The 23096-nt window shown below is 32.5% G+C and overlaps 2 protein-coding genes across 2 annotated transcripts; both read right to left on the reverse strand.

The window, feature by feature from the left end:
• Positions 1-769: 769 nt before the first annotated feature.
• Positions 770-1424, reverse strand: LOC147410481 (ABC family ABC transporter, putative (DUF3511)). The gene has a single exon (XM_086435886.1). It carries the CDS (start codon positions 1262-1264, stop codon positions 911-913), a length of 354 nt encoding a protein of 117 aa, XP_086292012.1. The 5' UTR covers positions 1265-1424; the 3' UTR covers positions 770-910.
• Positions 1425-16092: 14668 nt separating this feature from the next.
• LOC147410482 (eukaryotic initiation factor 4A-15-like) lies at positions 16093-22548 on the reverse strand. Its single transcript, XM_086435898.1, has 6 exons — positions 22384-22548; positions 20635-20704; positions 20399-20508; positions 19110-19540; positions 17453-17887; positions 16093-16585 (listed from the first exon to the last, which is right to left on the reverse strand). Exons 2-6 carry the CDS (start codon positions 20700-20702, stop codon positions 16385-16387), a joined length of 1245 nt encoding a protein of 414 aa, XP_086292024.1. The 5' UTR covers positions 20703-20704; positions 22384-22548; the 3' UTR covers positions 16093-16384.
• Positions 22549-23096: the final 548 nt, after the last annotated feature.

Consider the following 23096-nt stretch of genomic DNA (forward strand, 5'->3'; position numbering starts at 1 on the left):
ATTCACAGAGTAAAGAGTCCTTGGAAAAAGATTAACTAAATAAATAAAACTAAATCCCTAAAGAGGCTACTCAAAACAAACGAAAAGATCTCCATAAGCAAAATTTACAAAGCAAAGAAATCCATTAACCTCATAAAGATTAGATTCTGTTCAGACCACCATAAGAACATCGAGAACCCACAAAAATAAATAGATCTAAATCCATAAAAAGCTACTAAAAACTGCACAAAAATCTCCATAATCAAAAGGTACAAAGCAAAGAGCCCATAACAAACAGCCCCTATCCCCAATTCATTAAACATCCATAAATCTAGGGTTTTGATTATATCAAATTTAAGTATCTCAAACACAAAGCACTTCCAAAAGCCACAACAGATCAAGTGACAAACATAAAGGGAAGACACTCAATAATCACCACCTAGCATAGACCACAGAAATCTTCACAAACAAAATTTGCAAATCAAAGGAGTCCATTAACAAACAATCCATATCACCAATTTATTAAAAACCTCCATAAATATATGGTTCTATTATGTCATCTTTAAGTATCTCAAACATACAATACAAAGCTTCCAAAAATCACAACAGATGAAGAGAGAAACACAAACATTTGAAGTAAAAAAGAAAAGGGGGGGGAGGGGCGGCGGGGAAGATACCAATTAATCACTACCACCACCCATAGACCACAGAAATCTCCACAAACAAAATTTGCAAAACAAAGGAGACCATTAACAAACAACCCATATCACCAATTTATTAAAAACATCCATAAATATACGGTTTCTATTATATCATCTTTAAGTGTCTCAAACATACAAAGCTTACAAAACCCACAACAGATGAAGTGAGAAACACAAACATTAGAAGTAAAAAAAAAAAGAACAAAAAAAAAAGGAAAGATACCCAACAATCACCACCACCCATAGACCACTTGTGTGTATCTATCCTTGATCCACCTGTAGCTCTTCCTGAAAGACCCTTTCATCTTCCCCTCAACACCATAAACCTTATAGCTAGCAACCCTTTTCTTCCTCTGCAACTCAGGGTCATTAAAACTCCAACCTTTTAAAGAAGACGACCCACCACTTTTACCTTTCTTTAACTTCATCTCTTTATTACCCATTTGGGTTTGTGATACAGAAGAAGTATGAGAAGTACTGTAAGATCTAAGATCATGCATACCAGATGAAGCTGGTCTTCCTCCATAGTAGATCTCCATCTGCATCCTTCCATCTCCACATGATTTAGATCTGAAATCTTCCATTAAAACACAGAGAAGTTCAAAGATTTATTCAGAAAGAAAGAAAAAAAATTAGAGGACCTTAAAGGTACAAAAACTGAAGAGGGACAAGAGTAGCAACAAAAGCAAGTCGCTTTGCTTTACTTCTCTTCTTTTGTTCTGAATTGGGAACAGCTTTGTTTATAATTATTTCTTCATTGCTTTTTTTTTTTTTTCTTTCTCAGTTTGGAGTTTTTAGCAGAAGTAAATATTCTATGCTTCTCAGGAGCACCAAATATAGTAACACTCTAAATCTCATACAGACTTTTGACCACCCAAAAAGATTTTTTACCACATTAGGATCTTTTGGTGCATATGTGGAGGTGATGGGACCAACAACGTTGACTATATTTAAAAAGAGAGCTGTTACAAACACCCAACTTTTACTTATTACATCCAATTAAAGAAAAGTTGGGTCGGTTGACCCCATGATTTTTAAACTCGATATCACGTTTCATCTTGTTCAGCTCCAATATCAAGTTGACTCGAATGATCCATCTCATCATGTTCGAGTTGTCTCGTTTGACATTAAGACAATGATTTTTAATCATTTAAAAAATATGAACAATTCTGTAAAAATTCAGAAATGATTCTTATTAAAAAATGGATCCAAAAAAATATATAATTAAAAAAAATTGATTTTGAAGTGAAAGAATAGAGGGTTGAAGTTTTAACTCGTTTGTTTCGATTAATTCATACGAGATTTTGAAAATCTCGTCTGATACGTCTCGTTTAACTCGTGAGTTAATCATTTTCTGTGTTGTCTCGTTTGTATTGTCTAAGATATTAGAAAATATCGTTCGAGACGACTTGCTTATCTCACAATACGCAATCGTCTTAAAATACTTTGTGAGTTGATCTTATTCAGCTTCGATACCGAGTTAACTTAGATAATACGTCTCGATTTCGGACGAGTTTAAAAACTATGATTGACCCCTAAGAATGACTCATAAAAAAAATACATGATTTTAAATCTTTAAAGACAAAATTCAATGGTTGAGATTTATGAATATCTTAATAATACAAATCTTGAAGATACTTATCCCAAGGATAAATCTTGTAAGTCATTTTTAAGAGTTAAGGGATCCTAATCCTTAAAAAACAAGCTACTGATTGAGAATAAGTACAAGTTGACGTGTCAATAGACTCCCTCTCTTAATTGCAAACCAATTGAACCAAACTTTTGCATGTCTCGATGTGATAAATTATTTAAGAAATTGAGGTTTATATACTAAGAGTAAAAAAATATGGGGTGTCAATAGAAAATCTATGTAAAAAGCAGGTGGGGCTAACAATGGATCGGATCAAGGTAAATTTCAGACCAATCCATAGGACTGGGTTGAAGTTCTTCAGGATCCCTTCATTAATAACAATTTGACTGAGTCAAGTTGAATGAAGTCTACTTTGATAAGTATGCATTCATCACGTCTTAAAAAATAAGTATTGTTTGACTTAGTCTTAATACATTGTTCTAATATTATTATTATTATTTTAAGAGAGATTTACTCGGTAGATGCAATTGTTGTATTTTTATTATTAAAACTCCCTTTAAGTTCTGACAACTCCAAGAGAACCTTACTTTATAAAGTTTGTTAGTCATCAAACCTCACTTTATCAAGCTTGTTACGAAGTAAATGTTGGAATGGATCACATCATAAAATTCAAAATTCTAACCGCATGATTTTTTAGTAACCAAAAGAATAATCGGATGTCATAGAAATATAAAGACAGAATTCTAAGAATTAAAAAAAAAATAATTCAAAAATGAAAAGTTAATTTTCACCTTTTAATTTTAGTTTTAAATTTGAGAGTTCATTAGCCATCCATTTTCAATATTTACAATCAAGCCCAAAAATGTGTTTTTTTTTTTAGTTAATTTTTTAATTTTTTTCTATTGAATCCAAGCTTTTCCATGAAATCTACGACTCTATATTATTGGATTGCTTATTTGATAATTCATGTGCGCCCAAGAATCCTTAGTAAGATTTGAAATACCACTAACTTAGTCATGGTAGTGTGATTCATAAAGTAAGGTTGGATGAAGTAAAACTTGATAAATTAAGGGAGATTTTGTAATAAAATTGCAACAAACAGGTCTACATGGTAAATCTCTCTTTTTAAAATTTAAAATCCACAAAAGAAGATTACACCGCCAACCCCATAATGATTTGAACATTTGAAATTATGAGTGCAGGTATACTTTGGGAGTTACACCAACCATATTTATTCAAAATCTTAGTGCCGGTTAGTGTTGGCAATTTTAACAAGACTTGAAAATGACATGAAATTAATGGATTTGAGTCAAGTCTAATTAGGTTTAAGTCATAATAGTGTCAACCCGTTTAAAGCATCCTCGACAAACTTTTTAAAATTAATTGATTTTGAGGGGAGGTCTAAAAGTAAATGTTAAAATAAATAGTGGCATTCACATTCTACATGGATAGAATTTCCAAAACTAACTATTTTAATTTTTAAAAATGAAAAATACTTTTATTATTAACTTAGTAAGATTTTAAATCTTGTTAAGTGTCATTGGCCCACATGGATTACCACATTGGCAATCCAACATAACATCGTCTTAGCTTTCATGGAAAAATTCATTTAAAAAAAAAAAAAGCAAATAAAAAAATATTTTTGAACTTGGTCCAAGGTGTAGAAAATGAACATTAAACAATGAAAAATAATTTTTTTTTTTTTTTTTTTTTTTTTGTAATTTGTAGAATTTTGTTTTCTACGAACCTGTGGGATTGGATCATATTTTTGGATGCCAAGATGTGAGCTGACAACCTTTAGTAGGATTTCACAAATAGTTTTTTATAAAGTAAAATAATATTAAATATAAAGAATTGAGAAAGAATTTTTTGAGTCTATTGGAATTAGAATCAAATTCTACACTAACTAAAATAATTTTTGTTAATTTTTAAAACATTGTCGGAGATGCTCTAACATGATTATTAAATGGGTCGGGTCCAGTTTAAGGGCATCAATCTATCTAGACACATTTAATTATTATGTCATTAAAGTGTAGTTTTAAATATATCAACAATTATTTAAGAATTTTTTAAAATTATCTATTTTTTGTGATAAGACTTAGCTTATGTTTTGTGATAATTTATGTTGGTAGATATTGGTTTATGATTGTCACTTTATTTTTAGTAATGGTATTTTATTTTTAATGGTTGAAATTGAATTTATTTTTTTGATAAAAATTATAATTTTATTAAATATGTTATATATGGATCGGATCAGGTATACCTATTTATAAATGGGATTGGTTTAGGTTTAAGTTTTTGACACGATTGGGTTTGGTAAATTTTCATAATACTCTTACCTCAACACGAACACAACCCGATCCATTGCCACCACTAGTGCCGGTTATTTAATATATTTAAGATCATTTAGACATAACCCTTCACATTTTAGTGAATTTTTGAGATACCCATGTGCTTTCAAAGTAATGACATGCCCTCATGACCAAGTTCTACTCTAATAGATTAATGAAAAATGACTTAAATGCCTTTGTCTTCAACTTGTAACCTTGAAAAAGAAAAAAAACCTTCATTTTTTTTATTTCCAAAATTGGTCATCTTTAACCTCTTGGGTATATCTTTTACCTTCTTCAACCTTAAGATTTTATTTACTTCAATCTTCAAAACTCAAGAACAAATTAAGATTTTTCGTTAAGTAGACTAATATGAAATTTTTGGTAGAAAAATCTAGGGTTTTCCACAAGTGGTTAAGATGTGGTTGAAAATGATGACTTGAAAATGAAGCTTTTTTTTTTTTTTTTTAATTCAGTGGTATTCCCATAAATAGCGGGTACTGATATCGTATTTGTGCTTTAGGCCTTATCCGACAAACTAGTCCACTGGGCGTTGGTCCAACCCACACATCCCTTTTGCCATGTAAGTTTGGAGGCTTTGGAGATTCAAACATACTAGTGTCTTACCATCGCACCACATCCTTGATGGGTAATTGAAAATGAAGTTGAATAAATTAAGAATAAGAAAAATTATAAATTGACTAAAAAAGATACATACTCAACTGACGTAGCATGTGCATAGAACTATAGATTTTTTTGTGTATTTCAAGAAAAAATCCATGGTTCTGTGCACATACCACGTCAATTGAGTGCATTTGAGTATGTGTTTTTAAGTCAATTCATCACAACTCTAAAAATAATTTACTTGAAGATGAGGGCTTTTAAGTCATTTTTCATTAGCCTATTTCAAATATCAAGTTCAACATGCACATCTTCGGTTTGGAAACATAGGGCTATCTCAAATATTCACCAAAACAAGGTGGGGTACGTTTAAATCATCTTCCTTTTTCTTTTCTTTTTTTGAAATTCCCCATTTTTTTAATGTTATTTTGGTGAACCATAGTGAACAGATATATGAGAATAGTACATGAGAGAACAAGTCAGCTGTATAAACTAGGTTTATGGGTTGTTGAAAGAGTCATGAAAATCTGACTCCCCCATATGGTATACTGAAAATACTCTCCTGATGTGGCATATGCTAGAACTATAGATTTTATGCCTCTGGATGTACATCCCATGTATATATGCAATTGTGTATCCTGAGAAAAAATATTTATGATTCTAGCACATGCCATGTCAGGAAAGTATTTTGAGTATGTCACATGGGAGAGTCAGAAAATCATTTCTCTTGTTGAAACTCTAAGGGAACTTGTCACATTTTAAATAGAGTCATGTTGGAGTGACATTAAGCTGGAACCTCATATTGTACTACTTAACGTGAAAGTGGATAGGAACCATAGATGTTTTTTCACTCGTATCTAGATGAAAAGCATCTATTGTTTCCATACGCTTTCACATAAAGAAGTGCAATATGAGGTTCCTGCCTGAGGTCACTTAGTATTATTCTTTTAAATATGATCCCCTATTGTAAAATAGGCCTTAGACTCCCATGAAATTATTAAAAGTAGAAAGCTCAAGAATGATTTTGAGAAAATAGATTTTCCTAAAAATTGTTTGTTAGTGTTTGATTGCAAAAAAAAAAATAATATAATGAAATATTGGTTTTAAGTTTTCGGAGTGAATGGTAATTGTAACATATTTTTCATCCTATGAGAAAATCATTTACTTGGGGGCAGTCGAAAAATATCTTCCCATCAAAATGAAAAAAATGATCTCTCACATGACATGCGCAATCATGTATACCTACGAACTGGTACTTTTCGACAAAAACCAATTTTCGATCAATTTTCTTGTGCAAGTATAGGGATGCCTAAAGCATCTAGACAATATTGAATTTAAAACTCATAAAGTTGAATATCGCATTGGAGATAAAATATAAGGTTAAGATAGTAATTGAAGAATTGTAGACACCCCATTTTGTACATGTAGACTTTTGATTGTCTGGGGATCCGTAATATTGGCTAATTAGTATACATTTAAAGAGATATTATTGTGGATGGTGAAGATTAAAAATTGTTGAAATCTAATAATGTATATGTTCTCTCGAGCACCACGACCATTTTTCCTTGAGATTCACTTTTCTTTGAAAACATTTTCGCATGTAATCAAATAAATCCTTAAAGTTGAAGTATGTATAGTTGCATTTTCTCAAGGAGTCATGATTTTCTAACTCCCCCTCTAACACACGCCCCCTAACATGGCATGGACTAGAACCATAGAGATTTTTCCTTGGGATACACAATTGTATATCCCCATAAATATGTGTAATTGTGTATCTCGATGAAAATAATCTACGATTCTAGCACATGCCACGTCAGGGGAGTGTGTAAAGGGGAACATAAGAAAATCATTATTCTTTCTCAAGACCAGAAATATCTTATAAATCTAGGCTTTGAGATGACCTTCTCAAGGATGAATTTAAGACTCATAATGTTGATTATTGCATTTGGAGATAAATATAAAGGTTAAGATAGTAATTCAAGTGGTAGACAATACACACCCCCATTTTGTACATGTCTGACATGCTAAATTACCACCCTATTACAAGTTATTTCCAATCATATGCAATAATATCATGAAATAAAAATCCATTAATATATAAATTCATGTTATTTCCAATCATATGCAATAATATCATGAAATAAAAATCCATTAATATATAAATTCACTTTTGTTGGAGAATTTTCCTCACTAACTTAGAAAAGATTTTAAGTCTTATTAAGAGTCGTATTGCTCAAATGAATTATCACATCAGCAATCCAACACCACCTCTAAGCTTCTTCGAAAAACTCATATCTAGAAGAATTTTTTTCAAAAAACAATTTCTTTTCAACTCAATCCAAGGTTTGAAAAATGGATGATTAGTGAACTCACGCAATAACTCCCAAACGTAAAATTGAAATTCAACGGTGAAAAATAATTTTATTTGAAAAAAAAATTCAAAGTTCATACAGTTCTGCCCTCTACAATACTAAATCATCCGATCATATTTTTGGATGGGACAAGGTGAGCCAAAGTAGGGGTGTCAATGGATAGTCGAAAATTTGAATCCAATTCGAATTCAAATAGTTGTATATATTCGAATCCTTATCGAATACAGATTCAGGTATTAACATTTTGAATCCGATAATATCCGATTAGAAATAATATATAATATATATTATTTTATTTGATTTATTATTTATATAAAAAATATAATATATGTTATTTTATTTTATTTATTTATTATATACATAAAATAATATCTAATAAATTTTTTTAATAATGAAAAATTAGTTGGATAAGGAAAAATTATGTTTTTTTTTAATATACAAATTATTTTAATTATAATCAGATATTGTCTGATATTTGATAGGATAGTCGAATTCTAATTCAGATATCAAATAAACATTTTGGATTCGAATTCAAATATTGTTGTATCTGAGCCGATATGCATCTGTTGACAGCCCTTAGCACAAGGACCCTTAGTGAGGGTGAAATTCTCACTAACTTTGTAAGGTTAGTCGGATTCATTTTAAAATAAAAATTCAAATGGGAAAATTCAAGGTGTAAAATTATTTTGAGATATAATGATAATAATGCTATCAATAAGAGTTTGTGTGGGACCACTTTATTGTGCCTCCTCATTCCTTACTACATTTTCTTTTTACTCTTTTAGCCCACTTTATTTATTTATTTTAATCGTTTACCTCTTAATTTAAAAAATAAAAAAAATTAATAATACCCCCAACTTTTTTTTTTCACTTTTACCCCCTTAATCCCAAAGAGGATGCAGGTGCCTACAAGCGTACTCTAGCATACATATAATATCAAAATTAAAATGTGGACATGTGTAAAAGTATGACCCTTTCTATGAGAGTTTATTATTGGCACCCCAACTTTTAGTTATTACTCCCCAATTTCTTAAATTATTTGTCATGCCTAATCAAATATCAAAACATACAATTCAATCATTATAAAGATTTGGCTCAAATTATTATCTAAACAGTATAACACTCTTTCAAACAATTTTAATAGTTGTTTTCAATTATGATTAGATTCATATAAAATCTTAGTCCCACAAAATAATAATAATAATAATAATCAAGAAAAAAAAAAAAGAGAGAATTTCTATTGGCACCCTTATTTTTATTTGTTCTCAACCTTCACTTATTTTCTGAGGTGAATCTCTATATTTGTGTGTTCAATACGGCAAAACTCCCCATCCGGTACATTGTTCATTTTAATTCCTAAAACATGTTTTTTTAGTGAATTAGTCACTTTTATAATCTACGATTTTGTTGATAAAATACAAGAGATTTTGCCATATTAATAATCTCATTGATAATTTATCTACAAATTCATTGATTATATAAAAGTGACGAATTCACTGAAAAAACATGTTTTGAGAATTCAAATGAACAGTGTATAAGAATTTTGACATAAGTTACGCACGTTTTAGAAAAAATCCCTATTTTCTTTATTTTTAATTGAGATGTAATAAGTAAAAGTTGGGGTGCCAATAACAGCTCTGGTATTTTTATGCTAAATGCAATAACCTCCACCACTAGCCATTTTTTTGGATCATTGAGTCGACTCAATGCCAAGTCACCTTAAAATCCAATTGAGTAAAGACAACTCGGTCGAGTTTCGAGTCGACTTGACAATTTTAAAACAAGGGTCACCGGTCAATCTGCCTAAAAGAATGTCCCCCATGGCAATTTTTGAGAGCGACACTGTACCAATCTTTGCTCCACTGCCGGTGTAGAAAGCTTTCTCACGTCTACTCAAGTCAACTCAACCGTAAAAGTGGATTTTTTTTTAATTAATGGTAGGCCCCACAAACCTGAAGCAATATAACGAAAGTGGAATGCTGCATAGGATCACTCAAGAGAGAAATCCTAAAGTAAGAAAATATAAATAATAAATAAATAAATAAATAAAAGTCACAGAATTGAATGTGTGAACTTTAAAAATATGGACCTGTCATTATCATAAAATTCAAAACAGCTCATTTTCTTAAAATTATGGGTCCACAATCTAACAACACATCTTATTGACTTTGTTAAAGATTAATAAATAAATAAAAGTATTCGGTGCTCCAATGGAGCATCGAAAAAATTGATCCCTCCACTATAATTCATAACCATGATCTTAAAATTGTGGGTCCACCACTGTAGATTGCTGGGCCAGTAACACAATAGGGTTTCGATGACTTGTGGAAAAAAGACTCGTATAAAATACATGATCCCAACCATATAAACACGATCCCTGGATATTTTCGAAATACGTATTCTTGGGATACATAAAAAAATAGTAATATTAAAAGTAAATGTCAACCATTAGATTTCGTGTTTTGATGATTCGAGCAAGAGAGAATTGAGTTGAAAGACTGTTAAGTCTTTGATTCCCTCCCTCACTAATTGATTCCTCCCAGAAATGTCGAATAGTAGGGACAATAGAAGGGGCAGGTGAGATTCTTGCTTCAGTGATGGATGGAGAGGCGAAAGGTGGGAATCGTGCATTACTGGCAGTAAAGGCGCTCTCAATGTATCACCATGATCTGGTTGGAGGTACAAGATCAATAGTTTGGGAACTTGTTCCATTGCCTTAAACGAAATGCCTTACTTATGATTATTATTATTATTATTATTTTTTTTTTTAGGGGGGAGGGGTGGTATAAACCCATCCCCTATTTGTTTAGTAAGTGTACTCTGACTGATCACCTTCACTTCCCTTGGGTGCCAATCATAAAAAGAAAGATACTTTCTCACATTTTATTCGATCAAGATATATTTGATCTAAAATTTATCAAATCCAAATACAAATTCTCAATCTAAATCTAAAATTTTCATAGCAGGACATATTTCAAATTTGATCCAACTCTAGGCAACAATTAACATATTGACAAAAATCTACTATTAAATCACTATTTTAAATGTTTTCGATTAAATCATGATTATTTTTTTAAAATCATAATTTTTAATATTTTTTAAATGTTATTTTATCATTTAGTATATAAAATTTATGTTTTACACTTTTTATATTTTTAAATTTATCTGATATTTTTCCAACTTTATCAATCCTTTTTTTGAAATTTTTTGTCGAATTATTCCCGAATCCCAACTTGGTCATTATGCCAATAAATATCAGGATAAATAAAAAATGAATAATGCTAAAGTGACTCAAGATTGGACCTCACATCGCAAACCTTGATTTGAAAGTGTATGGGAGCCATAGATGCTTTTCCTCAAGATACAAGTGAAAAAGCATCTATGATTCCTATCTACTTTCACGTCAAGATGTGCGATATGAGACTCAATCTTGAGGTCACTCCAATATGACTCATAAAAAATACTCATATTTTACCGGTTGGAGTTGTAATTCTATATCAAACAATTAAAATTCTCCATTTTCACTGGACAAAGTTGGCTATTAATCGACGATCAAGATCAATAGTTAGCTGTCGTTAATGGGTGCAATCCACACATGTTTTGATGGTTCTAGTTAGCATTATAAATTTCCCCAAACTAAGTATTGACTAGCAGTTTGAGTTTTGACTTTAATAAAACTCTAGATTGGTTGACTAATATTTGCTTAGATAGTAAAGTCTAGGGCTCTTAAGGACTAAGGTCCGGTTCAGTATATTGTAGGCCCGGCTTGGGAAAGATGTAGATCCAAATAGCTTTCAGATTGAGCTGTCCTTGGATCTGATCAGACCCAAAACCCGATCCATTCCAATCCCATATCTCTCTATCTGGATCAAGGATTTGGATTCTCATAAGAACCTGATTCAATAAGGATCCAATTTAATAACTTACTGGACTGGTTTTGGATCAACCATGTCCCAAAACAATACTATGTTTGAAAGGTCCGACTCGATTAGGAAAAATCCAAAAATATTGATTTTTCGGAATTAATTGGATCCGAAAAAAAAACATTAAAATAACAAAATCTGATTGGGTCCTGGATATATTTCTTATAGAATTGGTACCAATATCCGAAACCGATCCATTAAAAGCTCTATTGGCAGGGCCCAGACTTGACCCATTTTTAAGGGGATTAGGCTTGGGTTGAATAGGATTTTGGCCCACAAGGCTTTAGATAAAAGTCATCAAATATAAATGCTGGGCCTACGTGGCATTTGAACCTAAGCCATTTAAAAATTATTTGTAAGAATTGGACCTAATATTTGTCAAATTGGTGGAACCGTGGTAGGACCCTGATTTATTTTGGTTGGATTTGTTCATATTTTTTATTAAATAGAAGGATATTTATTTAGGGAAAATTACTTAAAAGGACCCTGATGAAGGGATTTTTTTATTTTAAATAGTCCTTGAAATTTGGGAGGTAGAGCTCGATAGTCCATTTAGTAAACTTTTTATTTTTTAATGGTCCCTCATTATTGTCAAGGTCAACAATTTTATTGTTCAGTTCACCACTTTTTATCGTCGAACTCAACATTTTTATTTATTGTAGAGCTCACCACTAGTAAAAAAGCCACCCATCGTCGTTTTTTTGACTAAAATACATGAAAAAATTTAACTAAAATCTTGAGATAAAGACTTGTAATTTCAAACCAAACGAACCATCCTTAATTGATTTTCATTTAAAAATAAAGAAAAAGGTTGGAAAAAAAATGCTATTTCTTTTTACATGTCTTAAAAAAACTTAAAATTGTTTATTTTTCCTTAATCTTTTTTGATGAAATGGAGTCTCCAAAACTTGATTGGGATGCTTAAACTTCAATGTTTTGGACGAAGACAGTGAGATCGAACTGTTAGGACATTCAATCGTGACAAATGAGGTGAATGTGGTTCAAGGACCGATTAGAAAAGAAAGTTTTACTAAATGGATTATTAAGAGAGAAGTCCTAAAACTTAGGGACTAATTAGAATGAAATCCCTCTGTTAGGATTCTTTTAGTAATTTTCCAATTATAAATCAAAATGGACCGATTGAATTAAATACATACATATATATATATATATATATATATATATCAAGTAAGTTCACGAGTTAGAGATAAATGGATTCGAATGCTGACCACAACCTTGGAGTTCTCATCCCCTCCAGACCCCACCCCCACCAACCCCAACCCAACTTAGGCCTTTAATGTTATTGGGTGTGGGTGTGGGTGTGGGTGGGGTTAGAGATGATGGGAGTCGGACTATCATAACGACGATTTTACAAAAATTTTGATCCACAAATATCGCACGTCAGAATCATGGGCCAATTACTTCTATATGCCGAGGTGTCGTCCACCTTTTGATGAACCTACTCACCATAAATCATAGTGAAAAGTCAATTCTAGATGTTTTGAAGCACCCCAATAAGATATTTAAAGCCATCATCATCATCATCAAAGATTAATCGTAAAGGCGCCGCGTTTTATATTATAATCATCTCAAATAATAATTTAATGAAATTATTTAAGATATTATAATCATCCCAAAATTATTCTACTCCCTCTTCCACACATAAAAAGCTAATTTTTGAGGATAACTACTCCACATTTAAAAGATGAGATCATTTATCCACTTTCCCCTTCAAAATTCCTAACCTTTTATTTTATTTGGGCGGGCAAAACCCAAACCCGTTGGGTTGAACCCGACCTAAGGTCATGTCTGGACATAGTTAACTTTGATTTGGCCTCGGATTTGGGCAACAACAAAAAAAAAATGAACAATTCAAATTGGGTTGGGTGTAGGTATCAGCCAATCTGATTTGCCTGAATCAAACTTAACGTGATTATAATTTTTTTTTTTTTTAAATCTTATCTTCATTCCTTTCACACTCATAATTTGTATTTCGTGCGATTATTTGTATTAGACAAATTATCAATCTTTGTTATTAATGCTTTGTTTTTAAGTGTAATTATATATTGTCAATTGTCATAGAATAATTATGTTACAACTTTAATTTTTTTTTTTTTTTCTAGAAAATTATGATTATTAATAAAAATGATTATTTTATTTAATCTTACTATTTTTCTTTTCTCTTTAAATTCGTCTATATTTTTTTATATATATAAACTTTTGAAAGCCATTTTTAAGAAAAATAATTATAAAGTTTAAATTCTTTTACACATAAGGTATCTTTATTTAAACCCTTACCAATACTAAATTAGTTAGTATTAATGAGGAATGTATTAACCCAACCAACCTGACTTAGGTAGGGTTCGGGTTGAACATTTCCTATCTGAGGCCGGGTTGGGCAATGGTGTGGGTTGGTGTTTGTCAAGTTTGGTTTGGATGCAGGTCGGTCCCATTAAGAAATAGCAAAAGACTTTCCTTACTAACATAGTAAGATTTTAGGCCTTACAAAAAGTCGTTTGCTCAAATAGATTACGACATGAGCAATCCAACACCATAACCCTCTTAAGTTTCATTGAAAAACTCAGATTAAAAAATTTCACAAATTAATTTCTTTTAAGTTTGATCCAAGATTTTGAATATCCACGTAACTCTCAAACTTAAAATTGAAATTTAACAGTGAAAAATAACCTTTTTGAAGAAAAAAAAAAATTCAAAATTCATAGAATTGTCCTTTACAACCCTAAAGCATCTGATCATGTTTTTGTATGCCACGAGATGAGCCCAAGGACCCTTACTAAGTGGAAATCCTTACCTTGTACTAAGAAATATATTGCTCAAAATCTTTTTTTTTTTTATTTACTTCGGTGAAACTACCATAATCTCATAATAATAAACAGATGGACACAAGTAGAAGGTGACATGGCAAACACATGTATGACAAATATGAGGTTTTATGCATGATTAAAACTTAATATAATTTTTTTTAAAATAATTTTATCATCATACTTTATTATTTAATATATTGTAAGACCCTTTTTATAACTTAAAAATATTAGGTGATTTTGAAGAAAACATTATATAAAAGAAAATTTTGGTAATTTTAGAAAACTAACTAAAGTGGTTGAAGGAGTGGTGGGATTGTTACTTTTATATTGTAAGGATCTTCTTGTAATGTAAAATATTAAATCATGCTGGAGTGACCTCAAGATTGTACTTCATCTCACACATCCTGACATGAAAGTGTTTAAGAAAATTAGATGCTTTTTTTCTTCTTTATTTGCATCTAGATGAAAATCACTATGGTTCAGATGTGTGATATGAGGTACATTCTTGAGGTCTGTTCAGCATTATTTACATATTAACTTGGGAGAATGACTTTGAAGGGCTCTTTATTAAGAATATGTATTGAATGATCCCCTAAAAATAAAGACCATTTAAGTCCTACTTAAAACAATATTAATCTATCAAGGATCTTTAGAAGATTTTTTAAAGAAAAATATCTGAAATACTCTCTCCACAACTTTACAAAGTATGCAATCTAAGTTGAACCATCAAGTCGAATTTTAAAATTATGTTTTAATCATTTATATATTTTAATAAATCTAATATACATGACCAAATAGATGATGATCATACTCATCTCCATCATCATCATTGTTGTAATCATCATAATCTGAGCGATTTAAGAGAATTTATTTTATAATTCATCTTATAAGAGATGACCATAGTTAAGGGGCATGTTATTATAAAACATAGGAGTAACTCAAATAAACATGATTCTTCAAACTTTAAAAAATAAATAAAAAACAAAAATATTGAAAAGGTAATTTCGTATTTTCAGTTTAAAAATCCTTCTTTTGTAAGAGGCTTTTTACATCTTTAAAAAAACAGTAGGTCTTTGCAGTCATGTCCCTGTTAACCTACCCAATTTTTTAAGGTAACATAATATAATATTATATTTATAATTTTAGAAAATAATATGGCTACAGGAACAGTTTGGGTCTTTCAAATCTTATATTGGATAGAAAGTGAGAGTTACAACTTTCTAAATTTGAGTGTTCCAAACAGGCCCTAAATTGACTTATAGATTAGGAAGGCCAGGTCTCCAAACATAAACATGTATAGAACCAACTAGTTGCACACTACCCACTACCAATTGCACTCCATCACTTATATATATATTCTTTGGACTCCATTTGAATGAATGCACTCAAAATTAAAATCACACTCCTTGATTTTTGTTTTTCATTCTTCTAAAACTATTCTCACATAAATCATTGTTGGTTCAATAATTTTTGTAAGAAATACTTCGTCTTATAACAAGCACGATTACGATTTACACGAGCAGAAGATGAAGTCACGAGAAGGTGAATAAATCCAAATCTTAACATTATTGATAGTGAAGTGCAATTTTAGAAGGTTAAAATAGATGTTATACAAAAAAAGGTAATTTTTCAAGGTTATCTTCTTAGTGGTGCCCAAGTAGTCAGACTAATAACTTAATCATGTTTAAATTCCCAAAAAGTATTTTCTCCCACAACAGAAAAAGTGAATAAAAATTAAAAAAAGCCAAAATTCAAGAAAAAGATAATCAATCCAAACTACCACCTTTTAGGTAGTTAAAGTCATAAAATACAAAAATCTCTACCTGCTACAACATGCAACTATGGATACCCAAATAGTTGAAAATGGGCAATTACACATTTCCGATTGCACATGTGCAGGATCCATGATTCCATGGTCAGGTACGTCTCGCAATACTAAATTAATAAAGTAGGACTATTAAAAAAAACACTTAAATAGAGTACTTAGCAAACTCAGAGACACATACCTCGATAAGACATCAATAAGACAAGAAAAAAGCTCATCAGAGGAGATCAGCAACATTCGATGGAAGTTCCTCAATGACCACGTTGTAAAACCTTTGGATGTCGAAAAGCATCCTCTCGTCGTCCTTTGTCACAAAGTTGATGGCAACACCCTTCCTTCCAAACCGTCCACTACGTCCAATACGATGGAGATAGTTCTCTGGCTGAGTTGGAAGATCATAGTTTATAACAAGGGAAACCTGTTGTACATCAATACCACGGCGAGGAGATCGGTGGTAATAAGGAACGTGATGAACCAGAACGAAATTCACGCATAATAATGTCCCTAGTGTTCTGGTCCATGTCTCCCGAGATTTACACGAGTAGAAGATGAAGTCACGAGAAGGTGAATAAATCCAAATCTTAACATTATTGATAGTGAAGTGCAATTTTTAGAAGGTTAAAATAGATGTTATACCAAAAAAAAAGGTAATTTTTCAAGGTAGGTGTGCATCTTCTTAGTGGTGCCCAAGTAGTAAGACTAATAACTTAATCATGTTTAAATTCCCAAAAAGTATTTTCTCCCACAACAGAAAAAGTAAATAAAAATTAAAAATTAAAAAAAAAGGCAAAATTCAAGAAAAAGATAATCAATCCAAACTACCACCTTTTAGGTAGTTAAAGTCATAAAATACAAAAATCTCTACCTGCTACAACATGCAACTATGGATACCCAAATAGTTGAAAACGGGCAATTACACATTTCGATTGCACATGGGCAGGATCCATGATTCCATGGTCAGGAACGTCTCGCAATACTAAATTAATAAAGTAGGACTATTAAAAAAAACACTTAAATAGAGTACTTAGCAAACTCAGAGACACATACCTCGATAAGACATCAATAAGACAAGAAAAAAGCTCATCAGAGGAGATCAGCAACAATTCGATGGAAGTTCCTCAATGACCACGTTGTAAAACCTTTGGATGTCGAAAAGCATCCTCTCGTCGTCCTTTGTCACAAAGTTGATGGCAACACCCTTCCTTCCAAACCGTCCACTACGTCCAATACGATGGAGATAGTTCTCTGGCTGAGTTGGAAGATCATAGTTTATAACAAGGGAAACCTGTTGTACATCAATACCACGGGCGAGGAGATCGGTGGTAATAAGGACACGTGATGAACCAGAACGAAATTCACGCATAATAATGTCCCTAGTGTTCTGGTCCATGTCTCCATGAGTGGCGGATACAGTATGGTCACGGCTCCTCATCTTGTCAGTTAGCCAGTCAACCTTGCGTCGGGTGTTTACAAAGATGACACTCTGAGTGATGGCCAAAGTCTCGTAGAGATCACATAGTGTCTCTAGCTTCCATTCTTCCTTGTCAACATTGACATGAAATTGCTTGATACCCTCAAGAGTGAGCTCATCTCGCTTCACCAGGATTCTTACAGGTTTGTTCATGAACTTCCTTGTGATCTCGAGGGCCTCAGGTGGCATTGTAGCAGAAAATACCCCAACCTGTACTTTTGATGGGAGGAGTTGGAAGATATCATAGATCTGAAAGCAGGAAAATTAAGACATTAGAATCTCAAAATTGAGAATATACATGGAAAATATATATAATGCAGGGATAAAAAGTGCACAAAAACCAACAATAATCTAACATAGAACATTAGGTTTTTGGCCATGTTGACACGGATACTACTGTTGACACAGACACATCCCCGTATGAGAACATAAGAACACAATCATAACCAACAATAATATGTGCAACAACAAGACGCTTGGAAGTTCTTCTCTGCCTTGTCGACATGGATACAAGCCAACAAATCCCAGCAGGCATCCTAGCTAGTACGGAATTCTCTCTTTTAATGATTTCTAAACAGGTTAAGGGAGCTCTCTATGGTGGTGGTGGTTGAGATAGCCATAACTCTCGTGTCTCAAATTCATAAAGAAAAAAAACAAATGCAATGCAAAATAAAGTTCAGATAATTTTTGGATTTTTATCTGACAGTATTTATCTTATGGGACTCTAAATCCAAATACTTGTACCCATCAACAAAGGTCCCAAATCAAGATGTAGGTACACAAATATGAACACTCCATGACCACGAGTATAATATATACTTCACGACAGGGAGTATAATATACAGTATTTTTTGGCAGTAAAGACTTGCTGACTTCTGATTACATGAAATATTTCTAACGTGTGTTTAAGAAACCTTTTGTCCCAAATTATATTTGATGGAACTTTATCGTCAAAGTGAATCATGCAACCGACTGAAATTCGTGTTGTAGCTACGAAGTATCAATATATGATGTGGTGTGACTTGGATTTAATAAAACTACACTTAAAGACCCCCTACCAATGAAAGAAGAGATATCGTGTTCATTTATTGTATTACTAGAGTTTGCCCCGCCTAACGCACCAGCATCCTCTTTGGGGTTAAAGGGGTAAAAGAGGAAAAACAGTAAAATTGGATGGAGGATATTATTGAAGTTGGGGAGGAGGGAGGGAGGAGAGGAAAGGCAATAATGTTGAAGGGGGTGAAGAGGGAAGGAATAAAGTGGGATAGTGTGGACGCCATTCCACTATATCTGGAGGGGACGTTTACCCCCCACCACAAAACTGTAGCAAAGTGGGGTCTACTATTGTGTTTTATTATATAGATTTCCACCAAAACAACTTACAATAGTAGTAATCATCAGCTAAAAAAACAACAGAATTTAATATCCAAATTCCAAACAAACAATGTAGAGTTAGAGATATAGTAAGTACCTGATCCTTGAAACCTCGTGAAAGCATTTCATCGGCCTCATCCAATACAAACATCTTAATATAATCAGGGCGAAGCGATTGTCTTCGCAACATGTCAAACACACGACCAGGAGTCCCAACAACAACATGCACCCCACTTGAAAGAATACGTTGATCCTCACGAACACTGGTTCCACCCACACAAGCATGAACCTTCACACCAAGATAGTCACCGAGAGCTCGCATAACCTTTTCAATTTGTTGTGCAAGTTCTCGAGTTGGTGCAAGGACCAAGGCCTGGCATTCAACCAAACCATAATCGAGCTGCTGAAGAATTCCAGAGCAAAACGTTGCTGTTTTTCCTGTACCAGACTGTGCCTGCTGAATTACATCAAGCCCCTTGCAGAAGGGCACGATTCCCCTTTGCTGAATTGCGGAGGGCTTCTCAAAACCTTGGAAAAGAAATCAAACAGTGTAACTTTCAACACTTCATCCAACCGCCTTAATAAAAAGCCTAAAGATCATGGGGGAAAAAGGCACTATTTCATGATGCAGCACAGCATGACATCTCATCTTTACTATTATAATGAGAGAAGGCAGTGTAGAACTGGTTCGAAACCCAAATTTGAGTTGCCACAAATGCCCCACTTTTGAATTTAATATAATCAGGGTCAATTTGGAAAAAAACTAAGAAAATTACAACTCATTGCTTAGTTTTCAAAATTACAAGAGTATCTTTTTTTACTATGTAATCTTCAAAAAACCCTTTAATCAATATTTTAAATTACAAATAAACCTTTATGGCACTATTATAATGAGAGTGTGGAATAGAAGTGGTACAACACCAAAATTTGAGTGGTCATAAATGCCATGCCCCCACTTTTATATTTAATATAATCAGGGGCAGTTTAGTCAAAAACCCAGAAAATTGCAATTGCACATCCCCAAAATCAAGTTGAGTCGGTTTTCAAAATTACAAAAATATCCTTTTTATTATGTAATCTTCCAAAGCCACCATTTATTTAATAATTTAAATTGCAAATAAGCCCTTCAGATACATGTGAGTTTGCACATGCCACCTTCTAGTATAATATATAATAATTAAAAAGGAGAATGCCCAACAATCTGACTAAGAAACCTTTCCAAACAATTCAACCAGTAAAGTAACATGAATACACGTATAAGAAGCTAGGATAGACCATTTGGTCTGAGAAAAACAGTTCGATATCCCAGGCTGGCCAATTCATGCAATGCTGCATCATGAGACACAGCCACGAAAAATAAAACAGTAGAACTATGATTGGATTTACCATATGCATAAATGCCTCTTAGAAGGTTCTCTTGCAAACCCATGGCATCAAAGGTTTCATAAACCTCATCATATGATGTAAAGAAATCTTGTCCTCCATCAGCTGTGAGTCTGCAACCATAAATTCAATAGACAAAGTATGAATATTAGATGTTTAAAAGATTCAGAATTTGCACTTTAATGAGAATATGCATAAATATTGAATATAGTATCCAAACAAGTAAAAGAAGAACGTACAATTCACTCATCTTGGAATCATATTGACGAGCATCAAATTGTGATCCTTCAGGTGCCAATCCAGCCATGACTGCACGAAGCGGGTGAAATTTAGACAGAAGTTAGCTTATACAAACATATTATCCTAGCATTTATTCATTTCCACATTCATCAAAATATTTCCATTTCCAAACTAAATGAAATAGACACCGAAATTGAAATTTAATACCTCATAGGCTAGAATCAAGGGATTAAAAAGTCTGAAACCAATTTTCCGTATTTTTTCTATCATGAATTAGCATTATGCGTGTGGAAAATGTATGTAGTAATTTGGGTAACTATCCAATTCAAAGTTTTCTTCATGTGCCACAAAATTATTAGATTACTAGCTAGAAGATATCTTGTACCACAAGTTAATATTTGTACAACCTTCCTGAGGTGCTTGTGTTGAACACCTTGACACAACCTTTCTAAACTGCTAATCTCTTGTCCAATCCCTTTATAAACAGATCCAAAATTTGTTTGGCTCGATAATGATCCCTAGAAGGTAATCCAAGATAATAACAAGGGTAGGAAGTGATGGAGAAACAATATCATTGACCTCACCCACTACACTTTTTGAAAATGTAACATTCATTTAAAAAAGAAAAAAACCTCAAAACAGAAAGGAGACCTGTGCAAGGCATCTAAAAAAGGTCTGATCTACCAATTGAAAGTGGAAAATTCCAATACTACATTTTTTTAATAGATAAAACTAAATTTATTCAAGAGGGGGATGAGAAGAACAGCTAAAATAGCAAAACAAGAAGAATCTTGTCTTTACAAACTAAATCCCATCTTTAAAAAAACCCCAAGGTTTGGTGAGATTGCCAAGACCACATCTCAGGTAGTAGAGATCTTGAGTTCGAAACACTTTGAATCCCCTCTTAGGGGCCACCCTCAGAGTTCTATCCCAGGGAGGATTGCACCTCGTGCCCAAAGGATTAGATGACCGCTCTAAAAGTCCCGGATGCCTCGGTTAAAAAAAATCCTATATAAAAAAAGAGTCCTCGAAGAAGACACCCCTAAAATCATCAACCACATTCACTAACGATAAAGTTGCACACATCTCCTTTTCTAACTAAAAAAAAGGGTTAAATCATACATAAATCCTAACTTTTGTACTACATGTGCATTTTCACATCCCACCTACTAGTTTCACTATCACATAATATAATGTTATAGCATAATTTCCACATAGAGATTACTCAAAAGCCCCCTTTTGGCCTCTGTTAGTCAAACAAAAAAAAGTATCTCTTCTACTAAATTCCATAAGAATGTTATAAAATCTATCAGGTTTTCTGATTTATTCAAACCATACCATGAGAGCTCAAAGTTTCTAAACCTAACCTTAAAAAAAAACTTCGAATCAAACAAGTATGAAGACCTATCTATAAATCCGACTAAAAATCAGTAAATCAACTCTAGATCCATCCAAACAAAACTAAAAAAACAATAAGTAAAAAAAAATTTGATCATAGAGAACAATCAATCAGAAACTAAATAATCTCCACCAAAAGCCATAACAAGAACTAAACAGGATTCAATGAGATTAACAAATTTCCATCAAAATAACGAAAAAAATCTGAAGCAAAACACCATGATAGATACAAGAAGGCGATTCTATCTAAGATCTAGAGAAGAAACGACAATTATACCAGTAAAACAACCTGCTTTCAAAGATCTAGATAAGAAAATCGATGAGAAATACGAACTAGATAATCAAACAACCTGTTAAAGATGATAACTGTTGATGATTGCTAGAGAACGAAATCTGGAGATAGAAAGCGCGAGAGAGAGAGCGAGAGCGTATGAGCTTTCTTAGAGTTAGGGTTTGCAACTCTGATCTACACCGTGTAGTTAAAAGGAACGAAAGATGCGTTTGAGATTGAGAGGGATCGGGATTTGAGGTGACGTCACTATCTATATAATTCTATATGGGTATTAACAGGTCGGTTCTGGGACGGATGTTAATCAACCCAGAACCAAAACCTTTTATATACGACCCGTTTGGTTCGAATCGATCCAATTTTTGTTCCGAATTCAGATTTTTTTGGGGGGTTGGAAATTACTTAATGGACCTATAAGAGGGTTTCTTTCTAAATAGTCGCTCACTTTGGGCGGCAGAGCATTTAGTAAACTTTCTATAAGGAAATCTTTTTTTTTTTTTTTTTTTTTTAAATGTACTGAAAGGCCAGAGGCCAAGCCTGCATTTTCTCATCTTGTTAACACTTTTGGACTTTTTAGGGTGAATGATTAATGGATAATGATATACTCTTAATTTTGTTTGTTTAAATATATTTTTTTGATCTATTTTCATGATTTATAATAATAATAATAACAAATGAAGTTGGGATTCTAAATTTTTGATGATTACCTCATAAAGTTTGATTCAAATATCTGTTTTGCAATTGTAATATATGTTATTTGATTACGTCGGGAAA

Source organism: Akebia trifoliata, chromosome 1, assembly GCF_017979445.1.
Source record: "Akebia trifoliata isolate Shusen 1 chromosome 1, ASM1797944v1, whole genome shotgun sequence".
NCBI classification, from domain to species: Eukaryota; Viridiplantae; Streptophyta; class Magnoliopsida; order Ranunculales; family Lardizabalaceae; genus Akebia; species Akebia trifoliata.